This window comes from Pseudopipra pipra, chromosome 1 (assembly GCF_036250125.1).
Source record: "Pseudopipra pipra isolate bDixPip1 chromosome 1, bDixPip1.hap1, whole genome shotgun sequence".
Classification (NCBI taxonomy): Eukaryota; Metazoa; Chordata; class Aves; order Passeriformes; family Pipridae; genus Pseudopipra; species Pseudopipra pipra.
Genome location: NC_087549.1, coordinates 135,104,964 through 135,129,924, shown reverse-complemented (window position 1 = coordinate 135,129,924; position 24,961 = coordinate 135,104,964). Strand labels below are relative to the sequence as shown.

General features: G+C 38.1%; 1 protein-coding gene and 1 long non-coding RNA gene across 2 annotated transcripts in view; one reads left to right on the top strand and one right to left on the bottom strand.

The window, feature by feature from the left end:
* STAM (signal transducing adaptor molecule) overlaps window positions 1-16,527 on the bottom strand; it is a 35,337-nt gene extending 18,810 nt beyond the window's left edge. Inside the window, exons 1-2 of the mRNA XM_064634546.1 lie at window positions 16,357-16,527; window positions 4,940-5,024 (exon numbers count right to left, since the gene is read on the bottom strand). Of these exons, the coding sequence (XP_064490616.1) occupies window positions 4,940-5,024; window positions 16,357-16,396 (125 nt within the window). The 5' untranslated portion in view covers window positions 16,397-16,527. The remainder of the gene's footprint in view (window positions 1-4,939; window positions 5,025-16,356) is intronic.
* Window positions 652-11,043, top strand: LOC135401947 (uncharacterized). Its single transcript, XR_010424992.1, has 2 exons — window positions 652-731; window positions 10,942-11,043. It is a non-coding gene; the product is annotated as an uncharacterized LOC135401947 (long non-coding RNA).
* Window positions 16,528-24,961: the final 8,434 nt, after the last annotated feature.

Below are 24,961 nucleotides of genomic sequence, written 5' to 3'. Positions count from 1 at the left end.
GCTACATAAAAAAATAATCCAAGCTTACCAATGTTTAGTCAGAGTAAGAAAACCTATTCTAGACAGAACTGTAATCCTTATTTTTACTTCTAATTAACTCATCATACAATTTAGCGTGTAAATTATGAGAAGCACTATGCAGAAAGCAGAGGAAAGCATGCACTCTATGAGTATAGAATTCAATCTACTTATTAGTACCTATCCAGACCATACTATACAAACATTGGGCCACAGTTCTGCTCCAACAATCCTATAATCAAAATTTCAGAGGCACCACAGTGAGTAGGAATAACAATTCAGTAGGGCAAAAATATGGCAAGATACAATAGAAGCTATGTATCATGTATGATATCACATACTAATATATCCAGAAAATATTCACAATAAATTTCAGGTTTAGTTTCAGAAAGTTCAAAAAAAAAAATCAAGCTAATATTTTATTTAACAAAGACAAGATTAGCAGCAATTGCAATCTAAAATACTACTCTGCAAAAAACACTTCATGTATTTTCAGGAATTTATTGTTCATTTACAGTCTAAGTTAACTGACTGTGGTGCTCAGCACTACACAGGTGACTCAGTTTTCCTCCTTGCTCCTTCAGAAACAAGCTAGTTAAAAAGCTTCCTGGTCAGCCTATGAAAGATGCACTGCAATGACTACATAAAATGCTACTGAGATTGTGTAATTTGAGGGGGGAAAAAAAATAGAAGGTACCTTGGAAAACTATCAAGTAAGCAATTTTGCTGTTCTCTCTTGCATGAACAGGCACAAAAACAACCAAAGAAGAAACAGCTAACCAGAATACTGGCTCACTGAGGCAGTGATTAATCCTTAAGGAATCAGGACAAAGTTAGGCAAGCAGCAATACAAACCATTTCTCAATGACAATTTTCCAATACCTACCCTCAAAAGAGAGTGCTGCAATGAACATTTCTATTTTAACCACTGATGTATTCCCACTGATTTAATTTGTTTTCAGTCACCTTTTTTTTTTTTTATTAAGTAACTTTTCTGGAGAAAAACTCAAGTTGTGATAGTTTCAAATATGTAGACTGATATGTCTCATGAAATAAATATAAATGGTACAACAATCTCAAAGTCAAATGCAAACACAATTAGAGTTAGGAATTGGCTAGCACTGAACTGACTGAGGAAGGGGGGACACCTTATGCTAAAATATACTATATGTGGCCTTTAATTTTTCCTTTTATTCTGTTTAATGAATCATTCAAATTTTACTATGTTATTTTATTCTGAGCTGATAAACTATAGATTCAGTTGTGTAAGCATTTTCATTGCAGAAAAGTAACATTATGCAAAAATCTATACCTTTCCTGTAGTCAGATTTAAAATGTCACTCAAATATAGAATCATAGAATATCCTGAGTTGGAAGGGACCCACAAAGATAATCAGAGTCCAGCTCCTGTCCCTGCACCGGACAGGCCCAAGAATCACACCATGTGATTAAATTTTTTAAAATAAGCAAGTTTTCAATAATGCTGTACAAAAACAAGGGGGAAAAAGATTGCCTCTGATGGTAAAAGCTTTGTTTTAATCATATTTCCATGTTGAAAGAGCAACTTGCTCACTGAGCTAATAATGCCAAAAAAGCAGGATGTAAACGATGTGATATGCAACCGCTGAGCTGTATGAGTTCCTAAAACAATTCAGAGATTGAAAAACTGTGTTGATTTTCTCATGGTCAGATAAATTTTAGATCATCTTAACTGATATGTGAAACATGCAGAAAGTATCAAGTTAATTCTACACTACATATGGCAATATTCTATATATACTATTGTAAACAAATCTTATTATTAAAAATATTACTGCATTTTCTGTCTTTCCTGTGTTTTCTAGGAAAATTCTGATATCGACTTTAATTGATTTCGAAATTCACCAAAAATAGAGAAAACAGTCAAAGAGAGGGATTCAGTGGAATTCTAACTCGCCAAAAACCTGTCTTGGTTGGATTAAAGGAAGCAAGTTAACATTTTCAGCTATTTGCAATGCTGCATAAGAAAAGTATTACAACATAAAAATTAATAGTAGCATTTCTGTTACTGAACTGCAACTAGTTTATCTTAAGAGAAAATATAGCACCTTTGCAGAGTAATGGGTTTGCAACAATTCATCTGGATACAAACAAGCCTGCAGATCTAAATGAGACAATGTGCCATGGGGGACGTGCTACTTAATGAACAACAGTCCTTGTAGTCTACCATGTGTAAGACGATCCATGTCTAGAAAGCTGCAGGCATGCAATGGAGTTTATGGACTGGTACAAGGAAAACCCATAAAGTAGATTTTGTAATCTAAACTTCTGCCAGAAAACAGTAACAGACAGCTTGTACTGGAGCAGAATTGGTTAAAAGATTAAAGCCAATCCCAGTTAAGAAGACTAGCATCCTTGTCAGAAGAACTTAAACTGCAGGAGAATTTCAAACAGCTAAGCACAAGTCATTTAAACTTCTTAATAGGGAACAGTGTCTTGCTTTACCTTGCTATGGCATGACATAATCCATCAAAACAAAGAAAACCAACTATCAGCAAGTTTTAACAGAATCTGAATTTAAGCAACAAGTCAGCTGGCAGCCTATTTTAAGCAGGGTAAATATTACAAAGGTTAAGTCCCACTTTTATTTTAAAAACAGTTTTATTTAAAAAAAAAATCAAAACAGAAAAACACAAAGGAAAAGATCAAACCCAACACAAACGAACCCCACAAACTGTAACAGGGATTGAGCTGCAGGGATTTACCATAAGATCTCCAGCTTTGTCTGTACCGCTGTCTCTTGCAGCTACTCACATTTGAGCACTGTTCAGGCTGTGTTGCTGTGAGACTAAATCTCCCCTGTGGAAATGCTTTCCATGATTAAATAGAATACTGAAGCCTTCAATAGTACAGTTACTGTTACAGGCTCAGCGTCAACACGCACAAGGAAGAGAAATGCAGTTTTACATATACAAACATGAAACATCATTAACAACTTGCCAGCTCTTATCTTAACTACAGTTATACACAACAGCACAGAAGTCTCAATATGCCATGCTATTTGTAAGACCATCTCTAATTCCAAGGAATAAGCTTATTTGCAAACCTGTTCTTTGGAACAAAAGTCTCAGGTGTGAATTTGCTGCCTGGCATCTCATACTGTTTCTCACAGTTTTACACAACAATCCAGGTTCTTCTCAGAGAAGCCTTTCACTAAACAGCAGCAATGGCAAGACATTTTTTTTCAGTCTGTTCCTTACCTGAATTGTTACAGGCAATGCTTCGAGAAGGTGTATTTAAAACTTTTCCAAAGACTAATACTACAGTGACTACAAACACTATAGACACATCAAAATCATGTCTTTAAACTGTAATTTTTAGTTGCTAGCTCAAATTATACTTTAACTTTCCTTGTCCAAAAAGCAAGTTCATGTATAAATTTTATGAAACAGCTCAGTAAAGAATGAATAATGGAAACATTAGTGGCCCATATTAAGATGTGTTTAATTTAATATCACATTTTCAAAATGTAAATTTATCAAAGCTCTGATGTCAGAGAATAGCTTCGGAAAATAAGGGGAAGAAACACAAAATCTCATTTTTTCCTGTGACAAAGACACTGGTGGTCTGGTGGTGAGGACAATGGAAGGGCAGCAGATGTTTTATACCCCGGTTTTAGCAAAGTTTCAACATAGAGTTGAAGGCCTTATAGTCTCCTTATCACACAACTGGTGAAATATGAGGTGTATAAAATGATGATTATAAAGTGAGCGGAAAACTGGCCTCCTAAGCTCAAAGAGTTGTCACCTGTGGTGCAAATTCCAGGTAGCAGGCAGTACCTAGTGGGATCCTTCAGGGATTTCTGCTGGGACCAACACTGCTCTCAGCAACTTACTGACCACAGATAAAGGAAGGGGAACATTCAATATACTGGAGGGCAGAGCAGAGGGACCTCGAGAGGTTGGAGAAAGGGACAGACTGGAACTTCGTGAAGTTGAACAAGAACAAGAGTAAGATGTTGCATTTTGGGTGGTCTGCTCCAGCAAAGGTAAGGAGCTGACCACCTGAAAAGTAGGAAAGGATCTGCAGGTCGTATTGGGTGACAGGAGTCAGCAAGTGTAGCCTAGCAGCAGAAAAACCAACCACATCCTGGGTCAAACTAGTGGTCAGCACAGCCAACAGGGCCAGGAAAAGTGATCTTTCTTCTTCATTCTGCATCTGGAGCACTTTGTCTAGTTTGGGACTCCCCAGTGCAGGAAGGCTATTGATGCATTACCATGAGTCCAATGGATGGCTGCCAGGATGGTCAGAGCAGCTCACATACAAGGAGAGATGGAAGAGCTGGTTTTGTTTTTGGGAAAGGCAGACTGCTTTCTACAACTAACTAATCAGAGAATACATAGAAGTATAAGAAAACTGTAATTAGATTGCAGAATTATTTTTTTATTTACTTACTTAGTAAGTAGTAGTAGTAGTTAAATACTGAAACGTTGCCCATAGGAGTTGTGAAACCTCTGACCTTGGAGGCATTCAAGACTCGACACGGTCCTGAGCAACCTGATCTAATTAGACCTGTTTGAAGCTGGGAGGTTGGACTAGATGACCTCTGGAGGTCACTTCCAACCTAGATTATGATTCTGTAAGAAAAATCCCTTATGAAGTCTCCTGGGTTTACGGTGAAACTGCTAAAACATATCAGTTTATTTATTCTGTTACATCGGTGAAAAGCTGCTGTACACAAGTCCTAATTTTAAAAGATCACCTAGTATCTCCGAAGGAAGAACTGCAAAATATTTCAGCAGAAATCTCATATCTTTTCCTTTTACTTGTAATAAATTTAAGTTAAATTGAGCTGTTGCAAAAGACTACAAAAGATAACAAAAATTTCATTCCTCACCTGAGTGTGAGGAAAGTTTGAGGAGGAAATTCTTAAGTTACTTACCCTGTGCGTGACTGTCCAACTTTATCACAGATGTCTAAGATGAGGCCCCAGTCTTCTGCAGTGTTCATCTCACTGGTTGCTTTCTCTGACAAATAAAGTATAAGCAAATCAAAACACAAATTTAAACAAAAAAACCCTTATTGTCAACAAATATGTTGAAATATTACCTCTGTGTATACTGCTAAATATATGAAAAATCCCTATATTTAATAAAATCCATATATTAACACTATTGTACCTAATTCTTTTTAATTTTTGAATGTTCACTTGTGGCCATGAGTTTCAACTAATGAGCAAATATATTTTGGGTTTGTTTTCGCACATAATAAAGATGCACCCAGAATATGACACAAGTAGTTTAGCTACCAACAAATTTTTTCTTCAATTTGAAACTATAAAGTCTAATAGGATATGAATACCCAAAGTATTAGTTCACTGCAGAGTCAGATACAACTGAATATGTCACTTTTTCAGCCACTAAACAGCTATGTCTCGCATTTCCTTTCTACATATTACAACTCAACAAGGAGGATTTAACAATTCACTAATAATCATTAAACTTTTATCTCCCCATTCTCATCTCTGCTTTGGATGATATATTCCACTGTTTCTTTTCAGCTATAAGGACTGCTAAACCAAAACTAATCTCATAGAAGCTGCTAAAGAGGAAAGAAATAGAGTAGGTGGAGAAGAAATAGATTTCATGTCAGGAAAAAAAAAAAGAGAGAGACTCTCTCCCTATTTCTCCCTCAGAAAAGCTTAGTTACACCAAGGATAATAATAAATAAAAATGTTAAAGGAAACTGAGGCTTACACTGCAGCTGAATAGAAGATTATCTAAATACTGGTAGATCAGATGAAGGCTGGAGAGCATAAGAGAATGCACAAGGATTTTCCATTAGTAACCAAACAGAAGGTGAATGGGCACAGAATAGTGCACAAACTTTTGCTTCCCATCCCTGCTTCATCTAAGGTTCACATCTTAATCTACGGAGCACAAAATATGCCTTCAAGGAATGTCTCAGACTACTTAACTTTTTAAAAGGAAGGAAAGATTCCCTATAAAAACTCATCTGTCAGGAACAAGACATTATTTATTTTAGCACTTGCAAGCTTGCAAAGAAGAGAAAGACAAAGCAAAACAACTAATCTCTAAAAATTACAAGGAATTATTAATCTCAAAGTTAATGGATTTCTTATGAATGAGTTCCTGTGTCTTACAAACTGAAGTATGTTATAGTTAATTAGTTTCTTAATTCTGAACAAAAACGCAGAAAAGCAAAACTTTATGGTTACATGCTCTCAAAGTATTTCCAAGCAAAAATTAAACACTGACATATATGCAACTGAAATGATAACACATCAGTTGTGCTGCCTGATGCAAGGAAAACAGCAAAACAGTATAGTGAAATCCTAAATGGAAGTTAGTTACAATTCTGTATGTTCTCTGAGATAAAGTAATAGAGCACGGCCTCTTCTCTCTAAACTCATCTAGAACATTAATTTGATTTCAAAAAGCATAGTCAACAGAAATATGAAAAATTGTAAGTAGACACCATACTAACATCTAACACAAAGACAGACCAGCTGATCAACCAATCACAATTTTTCTTTCAGTCTGCTATTGTTCCAAATCATGCTTATGATTAGTAAAGCTAACAATCGCAATCACTGAAATTCTTGATGTTCAGATAAGACACCTGAACTGAATGCCTGGCAGAGCCATCACAGGCCAAGGCAGTCTTCTGAAATCATAGTCTATGCACACAGCAACTGTACTGTACATAGTCTATGCACACAGCCAGCATCAACTCTGGAGCATTAGAACTGCTTTTATGAGACACAGAGCCTGAGCTGGCTAGAATGCACTCCCCACACTGAAAACAGCTGATAAGCACAGTCCAGAGACACACAAAACAGACCACATAGATGCAGTTTACTTTCAGGACTCAATTGATTCAGTTCGTTGCCAGTTCTACTGGAGCTGGACCAGCTCCAGTCAAAGTGTGTCTGCACAGTGCTCTCGACAGCCTTAAGTTCCCGCCAGGCTCAGAGCTCACACATGGAGCCTCACAAAACCACACTGGTCACTTCTGCCTAATGCTACACTTCAGTTAGCACATCCTTCAGCAGAGAGCTGGGCAATCCAGTGGAACCGAAACCTTTTCAATTATTCTACATGACAGACAGTTGTCTGTATTTTTGACAACAATTGATCTTTCTTTCCTCACAGTGTTATCAGAGAGAAATGTCATGGCAAATGGTTACGTCTTCTACAAACAAAGAAGTAAACTAATGCATGCTTAATGTTTTAAAATAACAGCAAACTGTGCCTTTTATGATAATTTAAATACTTTGGCTAAAACTACAAGTAAGATGGAGACAGATGAAATCCCTGACCCGTATCAACCACACTGATTACAGCCTTATTTTAATTCTCAATAAGATTATTTTGCAAATTTATCCATTAATATAATTACAAGTTTTCTGCCATGGCTACATTCCCTCTTGGCAGTTGAAGCTAGTTCTGTATAAAAACTCCCATTTGCTTGCAATGCCTTCCCCATTGTTAGTCAAGGTATTTCCTCCACCAACAAACACTGGACAGTTTCTTACTAGATTTCAGCCTGAAACCCAGTTTCTTTGTATACATTCTGTCTTCTGTAATAACAATCATACATTAATTCCCTTAGATAATAAAATTTATGGTAAGACACACCCAAAAAAATTGCCTCGAATTTCAGTGAAATTCTGTCTCAAACAAGGGCAATTAAAAGCTAATGGCATACTGAGGATGTTATCAGCACAGTGATGCTACAGTGATTGTTGACTGTCCACAAAAAAGGCTACTATCTCTGTCAAAGCATTAGCAAGTGACTATTGCCTTTCACCACTCTGGGAACAGGAGCAACAAAGACGCTTTGACAAAATTCCTATGATGCATCAGTGTTTTGTAGACAAAAGTAGGAAAGCTACTGAAGTAAAATTACTTACACTATTATCACTTAAAATCCATGAATACTCTCTCTTCTAACGTAAGGCACACATTCACAGCCAAAAAAAAGTTTATGTGCATTCAGTATTTGCCTACCCTGTCTAACAGCTGGCACACTCCCAGCCCTCAGGTACAGCTGACATGTCACTGGCAGACTCTACCTTAGTACTGAAATGGACTGTGATAGGGAAGGAAAAACAGACATTTGTTTTCAAAGTCTTAGGACAAGTTAGCACAGCACACAGAAGATAACTTAAGGAAGAAATGTTCTTCATCTTCCATCTCTGATCAAAAATAACTCTACCATAACAATATTCACATTTAGTTCAGGCTCTATCCCTCCACCCCATCCTTGCTTCAAAATCTTACTCAACTTAGTGAATGCCAAGACAGGATCAGATAATGTTTCAAACTTTACAAAAACAACTTTAAAAGACAGTGCTAGTTCCTGAAATCAGCATTCTTCAAAACCTGTTAATGCTATGTCAAACACAAAGGACAACAGGACTACGTGACACAGCTCTCTTCCATGAAGCTGTACCAATTCAAGGCACTGTTTTCTGAGCACAAGCAAGGCCTACAAATTAACATAGTAATTTTAACCAGTGCAAGACTGTAAAATCTTACATTGTGTCATATTAATTTGTAGTAATTAATAGTCATTATTAATACTAAGTACTATTAAGACTAGTTAGTAAAATAGTAGTTTTACATTTTTTCAACTGACTTCTTTCCTTGGGTTTTTTTTTGTTCATTACATGTCTTCATTTCTTACCTTTATTTTTCTAGAAGTTATTTAATACTATTTTCTTACAAGCAATACCACAAAGACAGATAGACAAAATGGTAAGCGCTGACATAACAGAGGAAAACAATACTTGGATCTACGGGTTCTTTGGTCAAACACAACAACAACAATCCTGAACAATATAAGAATACCTTTCTAAATAACTTCAACAATTCATTTAATCCCTAAAACAAAAGCAAGACACACAAAAACAACTGTATCACATTTTTCAGCCACTTTGCAAGGTACAGTGTGTGGGATCAGGAGGCCTCTCCCTTTATACTTCTCTATTCAGAACACTAACCATACTGAGCCAGACCAATTCCATCTTGCCCAACATTCAGTCTCTAACACATATATTATACCTAAAGCAGATGCCTAGGAAAACAAAAAAAGAATAAGGTAAGCATAAGTTGTACTTCCCTACCAACACACCTTTCAGTGACCAACAATTTGCAGCTTCATAACTCCTGAGTCAGAACTGGTGCTCCAACCACACAAACGCTGTCATAAATCACATACAGAACAAATAATTAAGGAAGTATTCTGAAGTAAAACATGTCTATGACAGAAATCTTGGCTGGTTTTGTATCTTTGAAGTTTTTCAATAAGAACATCATGTCCTTCAAATAAAATACCTAGATGCTGAAATCATTCTTCCAAACATATGGTTCTATCTTCTTTCTTTTTTTAAACTAAACCTCTGAATAAAATTTACACAAAACAGTATTATCTCAAACCATGACAGCCTTCTAAAGAAAACACCCTTCCTCTTTACCAATGCTCACCGAAATATGGTACCTAAAATCCAGACGACAGAGTTACACCTACTGATAAGAAGCCAGGCCAGAAAGATATCAATATATGAGTTGAATTACTTTGGTTGTGGTAAAAAGTGCACAGGCTCTTCCATGGGCTGTTTTGGGATACCTAAATAAACCTGCACTCCTTGTATTGTAAAGTTTATTAATTTTGTTGAGGCCAAATTTCCCTAAAATGCACACAAACTTGAAGCCTGGGAGCATCAATAAAATCCTGTTTCCTCCTCTGGTTCTGTGCATTACCTAGAAATTTTAAGCAAAGCAAAAATATTTGCACCATGATTCTATTTGAGGTATACAAAAAACACAACTACAGATGATTATTTTAAGACAGAAGAAAAAAAACTTTACTCAGAAGGAAAAGGAATAATTTTCTAAAATTCATAACTGTCCTAAAATAAATTTTTCATCAGATTTATAAAGCACTATTAAACAAAAGAAATGTAGTACATTGCTGAAAAAAATCCACGACCAGGCTTAGTAATTGACCCTTTAGGTGCTGGTAAGAGGAATATAAATATTGCTGCAAATTTTCCATGCAGACATGTGCTAGTCATTTGATTGTCTTAGTTCTGCATTTTAACAATAGCATTTTACTGTCTTATTTGAAATTTGCAAGAGTAAAGACTGTCATCAATGTTCAGATATTGCACTGAACCACATGATGCATTTCTTAAAGCAGAAAACTTAGCAACTACCTATTGCTAACATCATTTTCAGAGGGAACTCTTGGCAGGATGGAGCTCTCCAAGCTTTAGATTTTGGTGATGTTTATTTTGAAAAAAGTCCAATGTCAGAACTGAGCTATTTTTCTGCCGCAAAGTTTAAAAGATGCTAAAACTAGCTAGAACTTCTAGACATAATTCCAGATCAAAACACCCCCAAATCCAACACTTAAAATGTACATGATTTGAGATTTGAAGCACACAAATACAAGTAAAAACTGTCAGAAAATTCTACTAAGTTTTTTAGCCATCCTACTTATTGTTTGTTCTTACTTTATTCATGGACATAATCTTATTTTCATAGTTGGACACCTCTAAAATGAAATACTGAAGTTCTCAGTTACTGAAGTTACAAAGAAAAAAATGGCTACAGAAAGTCTTCAAAAGAATAATTAAACAAAGTCTTACACTCACAGACTCATATTACAACCAGTTTCTGACATGATAAAAAAATCCTCAAAAATCTGTTATAACATTGTAAACACCACAGAATTAATAAAAAATTCAACACTCCCCTCAGCCTTCTCTCCTCCATTTCCACTGAAAGTCTTGTTTTCTTCCCAAGATTAAATAAATAATTTCTCTTTCTCTATAAAATTTCAAATACTAAAATACCAAAGCAATATAGTTTAAATAGTCCTTAAAGACTGAAACTGACTGCACATTTTTTGCAGGCACTTGTTGAGAAATTTGGATTACATACCATTCCACATCACTGAAGTTAAATGCCATTAAATTCTGTTCTTTTTGTCTGTCAAATAAAATGAACAAATGCATTTGTTGGTCTGTTCTACAAAAGCCACCAATAGAATATTAACCACTCTGCATTTCACTAACATGCTCAGAACTGCACAAGAAGAATACATCCAACCAGATTCCATTTAGACAAGATTGAAAATAACCTCTAAAAGGCAATGCCACCATAGAGAGAAACTAGAATTCCATGAATCATTAACTTGGCAAAGCTATTAACCAACTTCTGCAGTTTAACTGTATCCTCATCAACAGTATTCCTAAGAAGTCCTTATGGAAGCCATTGCAGAAGGTGTCCTATGAAAGCAAAGCAAGCAGTGGTGACTGAGCTGACATGAGGCCACCTCAACTCATTCCTTCAGAAGACCATGTAGGATCTCACTGTGCATGAGGCAGCCTATCCAAAATAAACATCATTCAACTCAGTAAACTGAGAAGAATAAAGACAAAAGATTCAAGATCTAGGAAGATAATGTTGAAATAATAAGACCAGCTGAGCAAAAATAATTTAGATGTTTAGATATCTCATGCAAACCCTAACAAATCCAGAGAACTCAAACTACCTTTCACCTAGAAATATTACAACAGAGCAGGAAGGTGAGCACATTAGAGATGCATGAGGAGGATGATTAGCCTGTAAACAAAGTGTATCACAGGCATGTTATACTAATAAATAGTGCCAGGATGTCTTTGCAACGCCCCACAAATCAAGCCAAAAGTAGAAGGAGCATTTCAGAAGATCAGCAAGAGAGTTAACTTTTCAGACCAGGTAAGTAGTGTTATTTTAATCAGTTAGAGGAACAGATTTTACATGTTGTAGATCTACTTTGATTGTTCTGAATTTTGATATTATAATGCACACTGTCACAGCTGAAATGAGGAGAAGCACTTAAAGTGACAGCTCTTCCCTGGGAGGAAAGAAAGAGAATTACCAGGAAAGTACTGGTTTTGACTATGAAACATACTGTGTTGGCTTCAAAGTGCCCAGCTGAACTCAGTCTGGTGATTGATAGTGAATGTTTTGTTGGCTGATATACAGAAGGGGTATTTCACTCAGTTTTATCTTGTCCATTGCCACTTTTCACTGAGAACATATACCAAAGGTATCTTTTAGTAAGTAGTTCTCGTTTTTCATAAACATTTATAAATAACTGAAAAGGGGGGTGGCTATAGCTGCTTTCTCACACATTTTCTACTCAGTCTCTCTGTTAGTTTACAGTTAATGTCCTTCTTAAAACAATGCTGAGAAAAGCAGTGGGCCAACTTAGGCAAAAACGTGCCTCATGACAAACTGAACCAATCCTTGGAATTCACCTTCCCTTGCAGCCAGCCATTAACGCAGTCTGCAGTCTCCATAATCGTCTGGGGTCGAGAAACTCATCTGCAACAATTTTCCCTCCTTTTGGCAAACCTGGCCTAACAGAGAAAATCCAGCTCTGAGAGACATGTAACTGGATTGTTTTGAAGATGTTGACTAACTAAGGGGAGAAATCTAAAGAATAAGGAGTTTAAATAGCAAGAGGATTTTATTTCAAGAAATTGCACAATGGGAATCATGGTCAAACCATTTCTTACATTCTAATAACATCAAACTATAGGCTGGTCATGTGTACGATCACATGTAATTCATGCATATTATAAATATCTGAAGATTTGTAAGCATAACATTATCAACAACTGCTATAGTTAATAAAACATGGGGAAAATGATTGCAAGTCACATCAGCTTGACAGTTCTACTACATTACTAAACTACCCACTTAATTTCCTATCACCATAAATAGTAAGCCTGAATTTCTTCCCACTCCTGTGGTGCCTCAAACCATTACACTGAGAACTACACTAACATCCAAAGCAAATGCAAGTACTTTCATCCTTTACTGTGTGTAAGGGAGAAAAAAATTCATACAAAAACACATGTTTTTTAAACACCTCCTCTTAAGATCATGTGTGATTTTTACGACAACTCACACCAGAACGTGCATTTATTGCAGCTTATAAAACTTCAGAAATAATAAGCTTACAGCAGGGAGTAAATGTTCTTCCAGTTCTCTTCTTACTATGTAAATTAGGTTTACAATGCTTGACATCATTGACACATTACGTCCAGACTTACAGATTTTATTCTTGAGATAAGATCTAAATGACACTTCAGAACAACTTTAGCAGCAAGTTCTTCACCAAAACTATCCTAAGCTATATTAGTAACTAGCTATATTACTAATTAGCCTGTCATGACAGATTAGTAGGCAGTCTTTTGGTTCTTAAAGCACTTTTTCACCATTATTCTGCCTGCATCAAACTTACAGATAAATCTGCATTTCTCAGGAATAACTTTATAATTAAGGTTGTGAAATATGGCAGAAACAGATGACCCATGGACCTAATAAGAACACCAGAAACAGATGACCCATGGACCTAATAAGAACACCATTAATTCTAACCCCTTAAATGGAGGATTAGAGTTTCTTAATTATACTCTCAGCAGGCCCAGCGTCTTGAAGATTTTTTCTTTTGTTAAATTCCAATATTATGTTCCTTACTTGGACACACTGTCAAAGGTTCCCTGACTTCGTTGTGAAAACCCACACCAACTTGTGTCACCACTGATTAGTATCCCTTCCTGTTGAAATATTTTTAAATATGGTAAAAAGAAGGTTCAGAAAATGAAAACTATTTGGGCTTCATCCAGAGATTTGCACTCTTTGACAATGACAATAGCTTACCTCCTCAAATACATGGGCAGCTTAAAGCATTCTTTAATATTATTAATTTAATAGCAGTCTTAAACAACATTCTTTTGCCAACGACACCTAAAAAAAAAAAAAAAAGAGGTGCACCCCTCAAAATCTCTGTACAAGGTTGACTCTAAACAGTAAGCTGGATGACCAGCTTCCATAGTAGCAACACGCTAACAGGACTAGCCAAATGCTGCTAACTGGCCAGACAAACGGAAAAAAATTCTCCTGAACTTAAGCGATACTTAATCTCCTCAAAACAATGGAAAACAACTTAGTTCCAGATATGTTCTCTGCAATCCATCATCCTAAATGGTTCCAAAATAATATCCAACTGTTCTACAATACTGAGCAGCTGTCCAGTAGACAAGAATGCACAGCTATCACAGCAGTACTATCAACTACACCAATGTCCGAATTCATATGAAATTAAGAATAGCTTCTGACTGCTTTTCTGCTTCAGGAATCTGATTTTCAATAGAAAACTTTCTTGCTGGACAAGAACAAAAGCAGAGCACTCAATTTTCACTCTGACAAAAGAACTGAAAAATAACACTATGGCTTGACAACTTTTGGAAGTTTCCTGACAACATGAGAGCTTACTCTACAGATGATGTTATCTTGTGAAGCCTGCCAAAAAATTCATCCAGATAATAGCACATTCCCAAGGGCCCTCAGAGAAGAAGAGCCTAGGGACAATTTCTGAGAAACTTCAGCATTCCCATCTCCCTGGCACAAATCCCATTAAGTGATGGATAAAGGTACCAGGCTCCTGAAAGTAGGCTGTCACCAACTGAACAGCCTGCTGCTCCTCAGGTCTCCCCAGGACACCATGAAAGAGGTCAAAAGAAAGAAACTGTGTTTACCAATGAAAATTAGCCTATCGCCCACTATCTGCCTTTCCAAGAACAATTTGGGATTGAGTGGTTATTTCCCTCTCCTCATACACTTAACAGAATAACCTTTTTGAAAAATATTCACTGGTGGTCGTATTAGGCAAGCACAGTGGGTAAGGTGTTGGCATCCTCTGCACACAGAAAACAGGAAATAAACCACTGAAGTAGCCGCTGAGTGCTACTGCCCTGCATTGTGAAACTCACAATGCTGACAAGCACATCCACTGGACAGAGCTCTAGAGAAGTCCATTCAAGCAGCCTGAGCTTCCCTGCCAGCCAGCAGCCTTAGGAAGTAAAAAAAGTGAACATCTGCCAGAACCTGAGCCTATCACTTTTTAATCTTATTAGTTCAAATCATTCTCACAGACATTATCACCAATGTTTCAATCCTCTAATGGTCCATGGAAAACTGGCAAGCAGTACAATCTCTTCCTCACTTTCAACTGCCAAATTACATTAGAACAGCAGAACAATTAGGAAGAATTATTTACTGCTTTCCAAAATAACTCAGTCAACTCTGCTACCAACAAAATCATTAATTGAAGTGCAGGTTAAAAGTGTTCTTAAGAGTTCAAAATGAGAAGAGCAAGCTATGCCTTATTAAGAAAGCTATGCCTTATTAAGATGCAACAGACAAAGAATTTCTGAGAACATACATACATACATACATACATACATACAGAATTCATGTCACAGTAATTTGTTTATGCACTAATCCTTTCCCCTGAAAAGACACATACTTTTCAGACAGTTTTGAGGTTTTAGTTTGTTTTCTTTAAGAGCTGGAAGAACTAAATCTGAGCCAAGACTTCTAAAGTTGGCTAAATCTTAAGAAACAATGTATCGATGTAGTTGAAAGTTACAAAGAAATTGGTTTCAAGAAATCTATAGAGTGTTACACTGCTGTAAGAAAATAATGGGGAGTCAGGCGGGGGAAGTGGGATACTTAGCCACATTACCTGATTCCCCAGACAAAACTTTTATCACTCAAAGTGAAACAGATGTCAGCAGCAGGTTGAAGACAAACCATATTACACAATCACAAATCAGACATACAAAACTAATTTTTAACTGCCTATACGTCATTTTACCTTCAGTTCGGACACATCAGCATTAAGCACAATTTTTGTCAAGTAAAAGCCAGACATTTCTTCTCCATCTAGTCTGGTCTCGGAAGAAGCAATATGGGCATGACACCTGATCACAGATCGTCAAGTTCCACTTGAAAGAAAAAAAGAAAGCTCCCACAGGAATACACTTTAAAGCACCAAATACAAAACGCTTTGACGATTTTCTCATGCCTGTCTGTGAAGCAACTGTAGACGGTGCTTTCTACTCTTCATCCTTTCAGGAACACTCCAGCGCGGACCTTTCTCACTACTTGTTTTGCTGTGCTGGGCCGGCCGGCCCGTCCCCCGCGGGCACCCCGCGCTCGCCCCCAGCCCAAAGGCCGGCAGGGCCCGCAGGAGCCCCGCGCTGTCACCGCCCAGGCCGCAGCCCCCGCCGGCCCCACCGGGAGGCGGCCCCGGCCCGGCCGCACCGTGACCGACAGTTCCCGGCCGGGCCGTCGCCGCCGATCCCGGTTCCCGGCTCCCGGTGGGGCGCCAGCGAGCCCAGCAGCGGCGGGCCGGGGGAGCGGGGCCGGCCGCCCGCGGGGTTCCCTTGGTGGGAGGCCGGGCCTGGGCGCCGCGGGAGCCACTTACCCACATCCTGGTCGAAGGGGTTGGTGGCGAAGAGCGGCATCGCGGGGCCGGGGGCGCGGGGCGGCCGCCCCTCCCGGCAGCGCGGCGGCAGCGGACAGAGACAGAGCAGGCGGCGACGGCTCCTCCTCCAGCCCCGGGCACCTCCGCCACCACCTCCTCCCAGCGCCGGGGCACCGCCTCCCGCACAGCACGCCGGGAAGCGGGGCTGGAAGCGGGGCTGGAAGCGGGGCTGGAAGCGGGGCTGGAAGCGGGGCTGGAAGCGGGGCTGGAAGCGGGGCTGGAAGCGGGGCTGGACTGGGCACCCGGCGTTCCGCGGGGTCTGCGACAAGCAGGCTCCACACCGGCCCCAAAAGCCCAGGCCTGGCATCTTAGGGCCGGCACGGCGACCCTAGACGGGGTTTATATATTTAGATCTGCGGAGCTCTTTCGTGCCTCCCTAGTTAGGAGGCCAGTTGGGTTTGTGTCCAGACGCGTCTGCTCCCTATAGAAAATTTTTGGAGCTTACATATATGTTGGGCTGACTTGAATCTTTTCGTTGCTAATGCTATCATGCTTGCGACGTGGGTATCCTGACGGCAAAGGTTCAGGCTCGCAGCTTTGACAGCATCTTTCACAGCATGGCATGGGACTCTCACCGCTTCTCCGCGGTTACATCCCTTGGAGATCAGTAGCTGTCAGGTGGTCACAGGGTCTGGAATATCCTGTGGTTGCACAGTCCTATCTTGCTGCTCCACTTCATGAGACTATGTTACTGGCTTCTATAGGGTGTGTCCCACGTTAACAATGTGACTCATAGGGTAAGACACGTTCTGCCTATTCCTGCTGTCACAGAAAAGTCATTATCCTTAAGGCCTTTTAGCACTGTTCGATTGCTATGAACTAGTTGCATTGCAAATTAAGTAAAACTGGGCTCATCTATACACTTGCAGGAAGAGTCAGACACAGAGCAATGAGGGCACATCACAAGAGTGCAAACAAGAAATGAAAAAGGTACTACTACTGTTTGAAGAGCAGAAACACTAGTTGCAATCAATAGCACTAACCATGCTCAATAATGCGATTGCTTGCATTAGGCAGACTTCTGACAAATCAAATGAAAACTGCACACCAAGCCTTTTCCCAAAGGGATTTACAATCACTAGGCCCTTTGTTATTTTACTGAAATTTTTTTCTGGGATCTCTAGTTCTGCTTCTTTACCTATCCACAACAACTGTTCTCACTAGGTGATGCAGGTCAGCATTGATCTACTGCTTAGAACTGACTACTTGTAAGGAATAGCATGTTTTCTTTGGATTCTGCCTCAATTTGACGACATCTGCTAGATATTCTCAGAGGATGCTTTGCCTCCTCACCATTCATAATCCCTCATTATGTTCACGATGGTAGATGTTCTCCGAGCCTTTTTTATCCCCTCCTTTTTCATCTCTTCATTCTGATGGGTTTCAAAAAGAATTGTAAGAATTCTTTCAAAACAAGCAGAGCTTTTATGCAGTAGTCCTGCAGGAAGAGCAAACACAAGTCATGGGGAACTGGGGTTTTAGACTGTCTTCAGCTTGAAGGGATTCCAACCCATCTTTACTTCCCAACACCCTACTCAACATTTTGAAAAAGGTAATCTATACTCAGGGACCATCAAAAAGCTCTGTGGTCTTTGCTCATATTTTAATTCTGTAATGATTTTTTTTTACTGTTGAACACAATGTGAAGTACAAGAGTCCTTTGAAAACTCCACATTATATTGTATCTCTATCTTTTCTCTATCTCATGGCTTTAGTATTTTTCCATGGCACAGCAATGGGTGGTGGTTAGAGCACTTTTCTGCAAAGTGTGGGGTTTGCCCTCTCAGGCACAAATGGCTACAGAAACTAGCTTTTCCGCCTTATGTGTGAGTAGTATAATGACCGTGCTATTAAAAACAGGTGCGTTAATCTTCCTTTATTGGATGTAGTTCAAAATGTTTGTATTATTTCCTACTGCTGCCCAAGTTAGCTATCTAAAAGTAAGGATCCTAGTTCAAAGGTACAGTCTCAAATTGCATCTAATTTCAGGGTATCCGCAGCTGATAGAGAATGTAGCAACACTGCACTCCCTGTGCCCACAACTATGTGCTGCCACCACATATCTTGTATTAGATTTGGAATTTGATCCATTTCATTTGTGACTGCACAATTAGCTGATCCAGACGAAAACTACCTCACTGCAGCAAATTCCCTGTTGGATCATGTCATGCCTCTGACTCACCTTGGAATTAGATCAGGCAAGTGAAGAGGTGGGAAGGCACGGCTAGGGACAGTACTTCAGCAGACTGGGTGAGGAAAAACAGGCATGTCCAGGGGATAACTCATCCGCTCTATTTCAGACCTCATTCCAAAAAATGGCCTCTGCAACAGTGTCTATTGATTTCACAAAGGAGGTTATTTATCCAACAGTTCTCTGACATAGGGCTTGCCTTTAGAAAGCCTTATAGCAAGTTTTTAGTAGGGTATTTTCTAAAAATATGTGCTACTTGTGTCCAAAGTAAACAGTCTCAGATGACTGGTATGGACATTTCTTCTTTCTTTGCACACTCCTTTTTTCCCCCTGGATTTTAAAGATGTGACATACTTCTAAATTTGCTTTAATAAGTGTTTTATTTCTGTTGTTTGTTTATATAATTTATTACTTTTTTTTAAACTTATGACAAGAGTTTATCCATAGAAAGATTAGTTCTGGATTCTGATGATATACAATGATTCATTTCCCTATATTCTTCTGGTAGGAAAGGATACTTAGGAACAGCAACTTGTAAATTACAATCTGCTAGGGAAGTTCTAATATATTTTACAGTCACTCAACTGACATACATCTGCATTAGATAAGCATTTTCTTAGAGGAAGGCAAAAACATTGTGGCTGTGGAGGTCTACTGCCATTCTAGTTTATTGGAGCAGTATTTTATTTGTCATACCCATTTATTTTAGCACATACTAGTTTTATAGTTGCTGCATTGTAAAGATAAGGTGTATAATGCCAGGAAAAAGTCAGGCCAGTACACTTTTAGCAAGAAGACAGATATGAAGAACAATAGTTATCTCATGACAACCAGTGACCTTTATTTTAACTGCATTTTCATTATAGTCTACTGTGTACATTGCTTTTGGAACTGCAAGCTGTGATTATCATCAAAGGAAAAGAGAAAGGTACAGAATAGAGAAAGTGCCAGCAGTCCATTTAATCACAGCTTTTGTCTTTGACTGGTCAAGGACAAGACATTTCGGATGGCACACAAGATGCTGTAATGCATAACAATACAATGATATGACTAAGACAAAATTTATCCCAGTCACAGAGCACATGTAAGTGTTCTAAGTACTGGACTACAATGATTTACTTCCTATCTATAATCTTATTGTACGTCCTATTTTTTTTTATATATATTCCTCAATCTCTCTGAATTCAAAGCAGTACTTGCAAGCCAACTCATAGGAAGTAATAGTTCATATGCTTACACTGTAGTTTTGCTAAATGATTTTGGATAACAAGTTCACTGAAGTCAAACACAAAATGTGTTTATACCATTTGCTTTTGTAAGCTTATAGTGATGTACCGTGATAAATCTGTAAGAGGTAGATCATCTGTAAGCTGCTGACTGCTGGGATCTCTGGGTGCCTGGGCTTCCCTGGCTGGAGCATCACTGTGTGCCAGCCTCCTGACACTGCCGTAGGGAACCACTTGTCCTAGTGCTTTTTTTGGCACAAACACCTGTTCTCAGTGTGGCCAAACTGACTACACCCAATATGGTCACTTTTTCTTGCTGATAACTCAGACCAGTTTTCAACCAATGATGAGGTTAAAATTAATCTTTTTGTTCTCCACCACTCTTTGAAGAAGGAAATAGCAATACTTCCACTGACCATAATGGGCATTAGATTGGAACACTACTCACTTGATAAAGAGCCCTTTTTAACTCAAGTCCTTGAAATAAAACTAAATAACAAGCTTAGATTGCGTGTGCTCTGAAACCAAAAAAGGAAGCAGTCTCCTCTGTAGAGTTTGTAGTGCCCACACAAGCAAGCCACCATTGAAATATACTGAAAACCAGAAGGTATTTTTAGAATTATTGAAGTGTGTTTTGTGAAACCCTGTGAAAAATTTGCCTGGTATCTGTTGTCAAGGTAGCAAACCTTCTTTATTTAAGAAAAATATTACTTTCATTGTGTAATATAGGGAAGGGAATTTAAGAATATGCTTATGCTAGCAGTAAATTTTCAACATGTATTTTATTTAACTCACATGAACAGTACCACTGAAGTGAATGGTACTAATTTAAGTTTTGAGCATTTTATATATACACACAATTAGAATATTAGAGTGGAGTTAGCCTCCTGATACAGCCAGTCCGCAGTGTGCAAAGGTGCCAACTGCACAGATCACAGTCTGTGGGATGGGTCTATACATAAATCTTACCAAGCCCAGCAATGCAATGAAACATCAGGATAGTTCAACAGTGCTACAGTCTAAAATATCCCATAAAGAAAATAATAGTTTTACAGAATTCAATTTGTCTATTATAGCAAAAAGTACATTGAGTTTGGATAAACTGAAAACTCAGATAAACCGAAAACTCAGATAAACCAAACTCAAATGAGCAGGATACTCATCTCCCTTTAACAGATGTTTGTTCTTCAATGTTGCAGCTGAACATGTTCAACTGTGTTATAGTTTTGTTCCCGAAGAGGATTAAATAGAACAATACACAGGGGCATTTCAGACTCATGCTTTTCAAAACATTAAATATATCAATGGTTTTCAGATATATAGAATCAATAGTTTTCATACAAAGCCTTCTAGCCAGATTTTTTGTATTTTTATAGCAGAAAGAGAAACTTCCACTTCCACCTGTGTTCATGACACTTGTTTCCCTTTGCTGACTACTTAGCTGCACAGTCAGAGGCTTAACATGAATCATTTATTTTCCAGTAGCAGTCCACAACTCCAGCTGCTTCAGATGTGCCAAATGCAAACACAGCTTCTAGTTCTTCCCACAAGATTTATGCAATCCATTCTACACCACATCTTTTGAAGGCATCTTCTGTCAAATTCCTAGAGTAGTAAATAAAATAATAGATAGACACATCTGGATGAATGCACAAAAAGATATGTAGACATTCTGTTGTTCGACATAGCTAAATTCTGTTTATGTGATTTATTCTTGAATACCTCACTGATTACTACATACCATAAACCTAAAATAGTGTGCAAGTACCATATGTAAGTCTGTTGTCTAAACACATTCTTGTAGTGTGTTGGGAGCATTAAGTGAATACAGGGCAAAAGGACAAGCAGAATTTAAGTTGTTTATTTTTTTTAACAAATTCTCCTTCCTCAGGTTTTTAACTCATTGCCTGGCATTTAACTACTCTGAAGTATAAAGGTAATCTCATGATTCTGCACGGCTCATACCAAGTAATTCTTGTGGTGTTTCATAGTAGATGACCTTCCTCTATGATACTGGAGCTGAAAAGTCATTATATTATTTTCAGAGCACTAAATTTTTTCATTTCATAGAAGTGTTCCCATATTGAATAGATAAGTTTTGTAACAAAAAAAGAAATTGTAAAGCACTTCATGAGAAAATAATCTCATAAAAGCATCACTTTGTATTTCTGGAAATAGATGGGAAATAAAACCCATCCAGCTTTATAAGGTATTGAATATCTACACGTGCAATACAAATCTAGAAGATAAATATATATTGACAATATCAGTCATGAAGACCAGAAAAAACACTCATTTTTGTAATAACAGTATAGCTATGTTGAGTGAATAGCTGGGAAAAACTGCCTGGGAAGGTGGAGAATGAATATGAAACACAATGATGCTCTCACCTACAGCACAAAAGACCTTGATCTGACCATCTTAAAATTTATTGGGAAGGTTGATTTCACACTGTACTGGAATAAGAGCAAAGTTGAACTCAATTGTTAAGTCAGTCTAAATTGATTTTAAAAGCTGATTTAGATAATGCAATTAATGTACAAGCCTATTCAGTTCCATTTATTACATTTTTGTATGTAAACAAAATCTGTTTTATGAATAATTTTGAGATTTTTTATGGGGGCAAAAGGTCCTAACCGAAGTTGAAATACTAACGAAATAATTTTGCCACTATATGCTTTGAAAATAGCTGGCACTTTATCAAATTTAAATAAGGGATTCAGAAAATACAGACTAGTCAACTACAAATATATAAATATAATTGACAGAAATCATAATTAAAAGAACAAGAATAGGAAACTTATGAAAAGGAAATTACATTTCAACTAACTTATTGCTATTCCTGGAACATGTAATTACAAAAACATATCTGAAAAAAATGGTATTAACACAACAAACACATTTTGAAAATGCTGCTGAAAAATTATCACACAGGAACTACCAAGGATAGGAAGAAGTTACAGAGTAAGGAACAAAATATCTCCATGGATCAAAACATGGAAAACAGAAGAAAAAGGTCAAGTTTATTATAGCAAAATGGAAGCAGTAAGATGTTTATGAAAGTTCTGTAATAAGTTTAGTGCTTAATACATTAATAAGTGGTCAGGAAACATAAACAAATGCAGGATGGCAAAACTTTCAAATGGCACAAAATATTTAGTTTATTCAAATCCAAAAGGATTATGGAGATATCCAGAAAGTCCTCATCAGTTGAGTAAATGGGTAGTGTGATAGCAAGAGAAATTGTAAGCTCATAAATAGCAACCACAATATTGAAGTAAAAACACTGAGATACTTATCCTAACCAGTAAGTTCTTAATTGACTAAATCAACTCTAGGCAAACCTGGTCATCCTTATAGATAGTGTGTGCATCCAAAAATCAATACATTTGAACAAATAAATAGGGGAAGGAAAGGAATACAGAATTCTAATGAGAAAGTATCAAACATTACTTGTCAAATTTCAAAAGATTCTGTGCAAAAGCATGGAAAACACCCAAGGAGGGATTTAAAAATGGAAAATGTTTACTTCAGAAAGCAAATCAGATTTGTTCCCTCAAATCTGCTGTGGGAAATTTTCAAGAGAAAAAAAAAAAGGGAAAGGATAGCTAAAAGTAGTAAGAAATAAAAACTAATACTAAAAATTGGGATCAGGTCACACCTGTCTCCATGTATCATAATTTAAAATGAGAAAGTCTTCATCAGTTAATGAAGTCATAAATTGACAGAATCAAATGAGACAAAACCCACTTTGCTCATAGTACGTGGTTAATTTGTTATGCCCATTTTAACACTACGTTCTCAAAGCTAAGAATTAGAAAGATTTGAAAAGAGAAGTGAAATTTGAGCAGAGAAAAGGTGTAAATAAGATAGCAGGAATATCCAGAATAAAAATAGTAAATATAGAAAATATTTTGGAAAGCTACAGTTTAAACCAACTTATAACTGTTACACTGAGATGAAATGTAGGCTTGGATTATCCCATATTGGCAAAATGGGAGTTAGGTCATTCAATCCTGTGTGTAAAATCTTTTGTCTCTTTTTTTTAACCACAGGATTCTCAAACTGGGTTATATTTATGACTTGAAAACGAAAAGCATCTGTATATTTATAATAATGGTACCTACTGTAATCTTACTCTCATATACAATGTGCTGTTTTGCCAACTATTCATTTTGCACACACATATATTTGCTGTCGCCAGTGGATATGTATTTTGAGGCTGAAAGATGAAGATCTGCTTGTGCGCTTTGGTGAGGAGAGGGAGACTTAGTTTTTGCATAGCCCATATTTTATTGAAGGCCCTCAAACTGAGACCATCTAGATGTTTTCAACATTGAGATAACCTACTCCGTCCTAAAGTAGAGAGACTCGGACTCTTGAAATTCTTTAGGACTGATCAAGTAGCATTTCAAAAATATCCTGATCCAGTTTTGGAATTCTTCTGTGTGTATATGCCTGTGTTTGTGGTGTTTGGGCTGAGTTGGCCATGGTCACCATGAGTAGCTGTGGAAATGAGGAGCCTGTGGCTACATGTACACTGCCTCAAGTAGCGAACGGCATCCCCAGGCTAGCACAGACTGAGACAGGTGTCATGACAGCAAGTGCAACCCACACCCTTGAAGGGTCATGTCACATCAGCTTAGCTCAGGCTGAGGCTGTTCCCCTTCCAGAGACAGTCCCAGCAAGGCTCCCTGTGCTGGCTTAGCTTCCCTGTGTGTGTGCACAGAGAGCAGAGTTACAAGACAACATGCATATTCAAATGTCATCCTTCAGTCTGCCAGCTGGGTGCTCTTCAGACTCTTGGAAGAAATTTCCCCCTTCTCAGGTGTGGGCCTCAGTGTTCCTCATGTTCTGAGGATGATATTTATGGAAATCTATCAGACTGGGAGACGTTCTCTCTCCGAGGTCACCGTGGCAGGTAACCCTATTTGACCTCTGAGATGGGGACCCTGGGCATATTCCCACCACTCCGTCTCTGAGCAGACTCCCAGATGTTCAACCTCAGACACACGTTTCTGTGTTTCCATGAACTGCACTATTTTCTGTCACTTTTGCTGGGGTGGGCTATGCCCGCTGCTGCTGCCTGACGGTGAGCGGCGAGGCCGGGTACCATCCCACAAGGAGC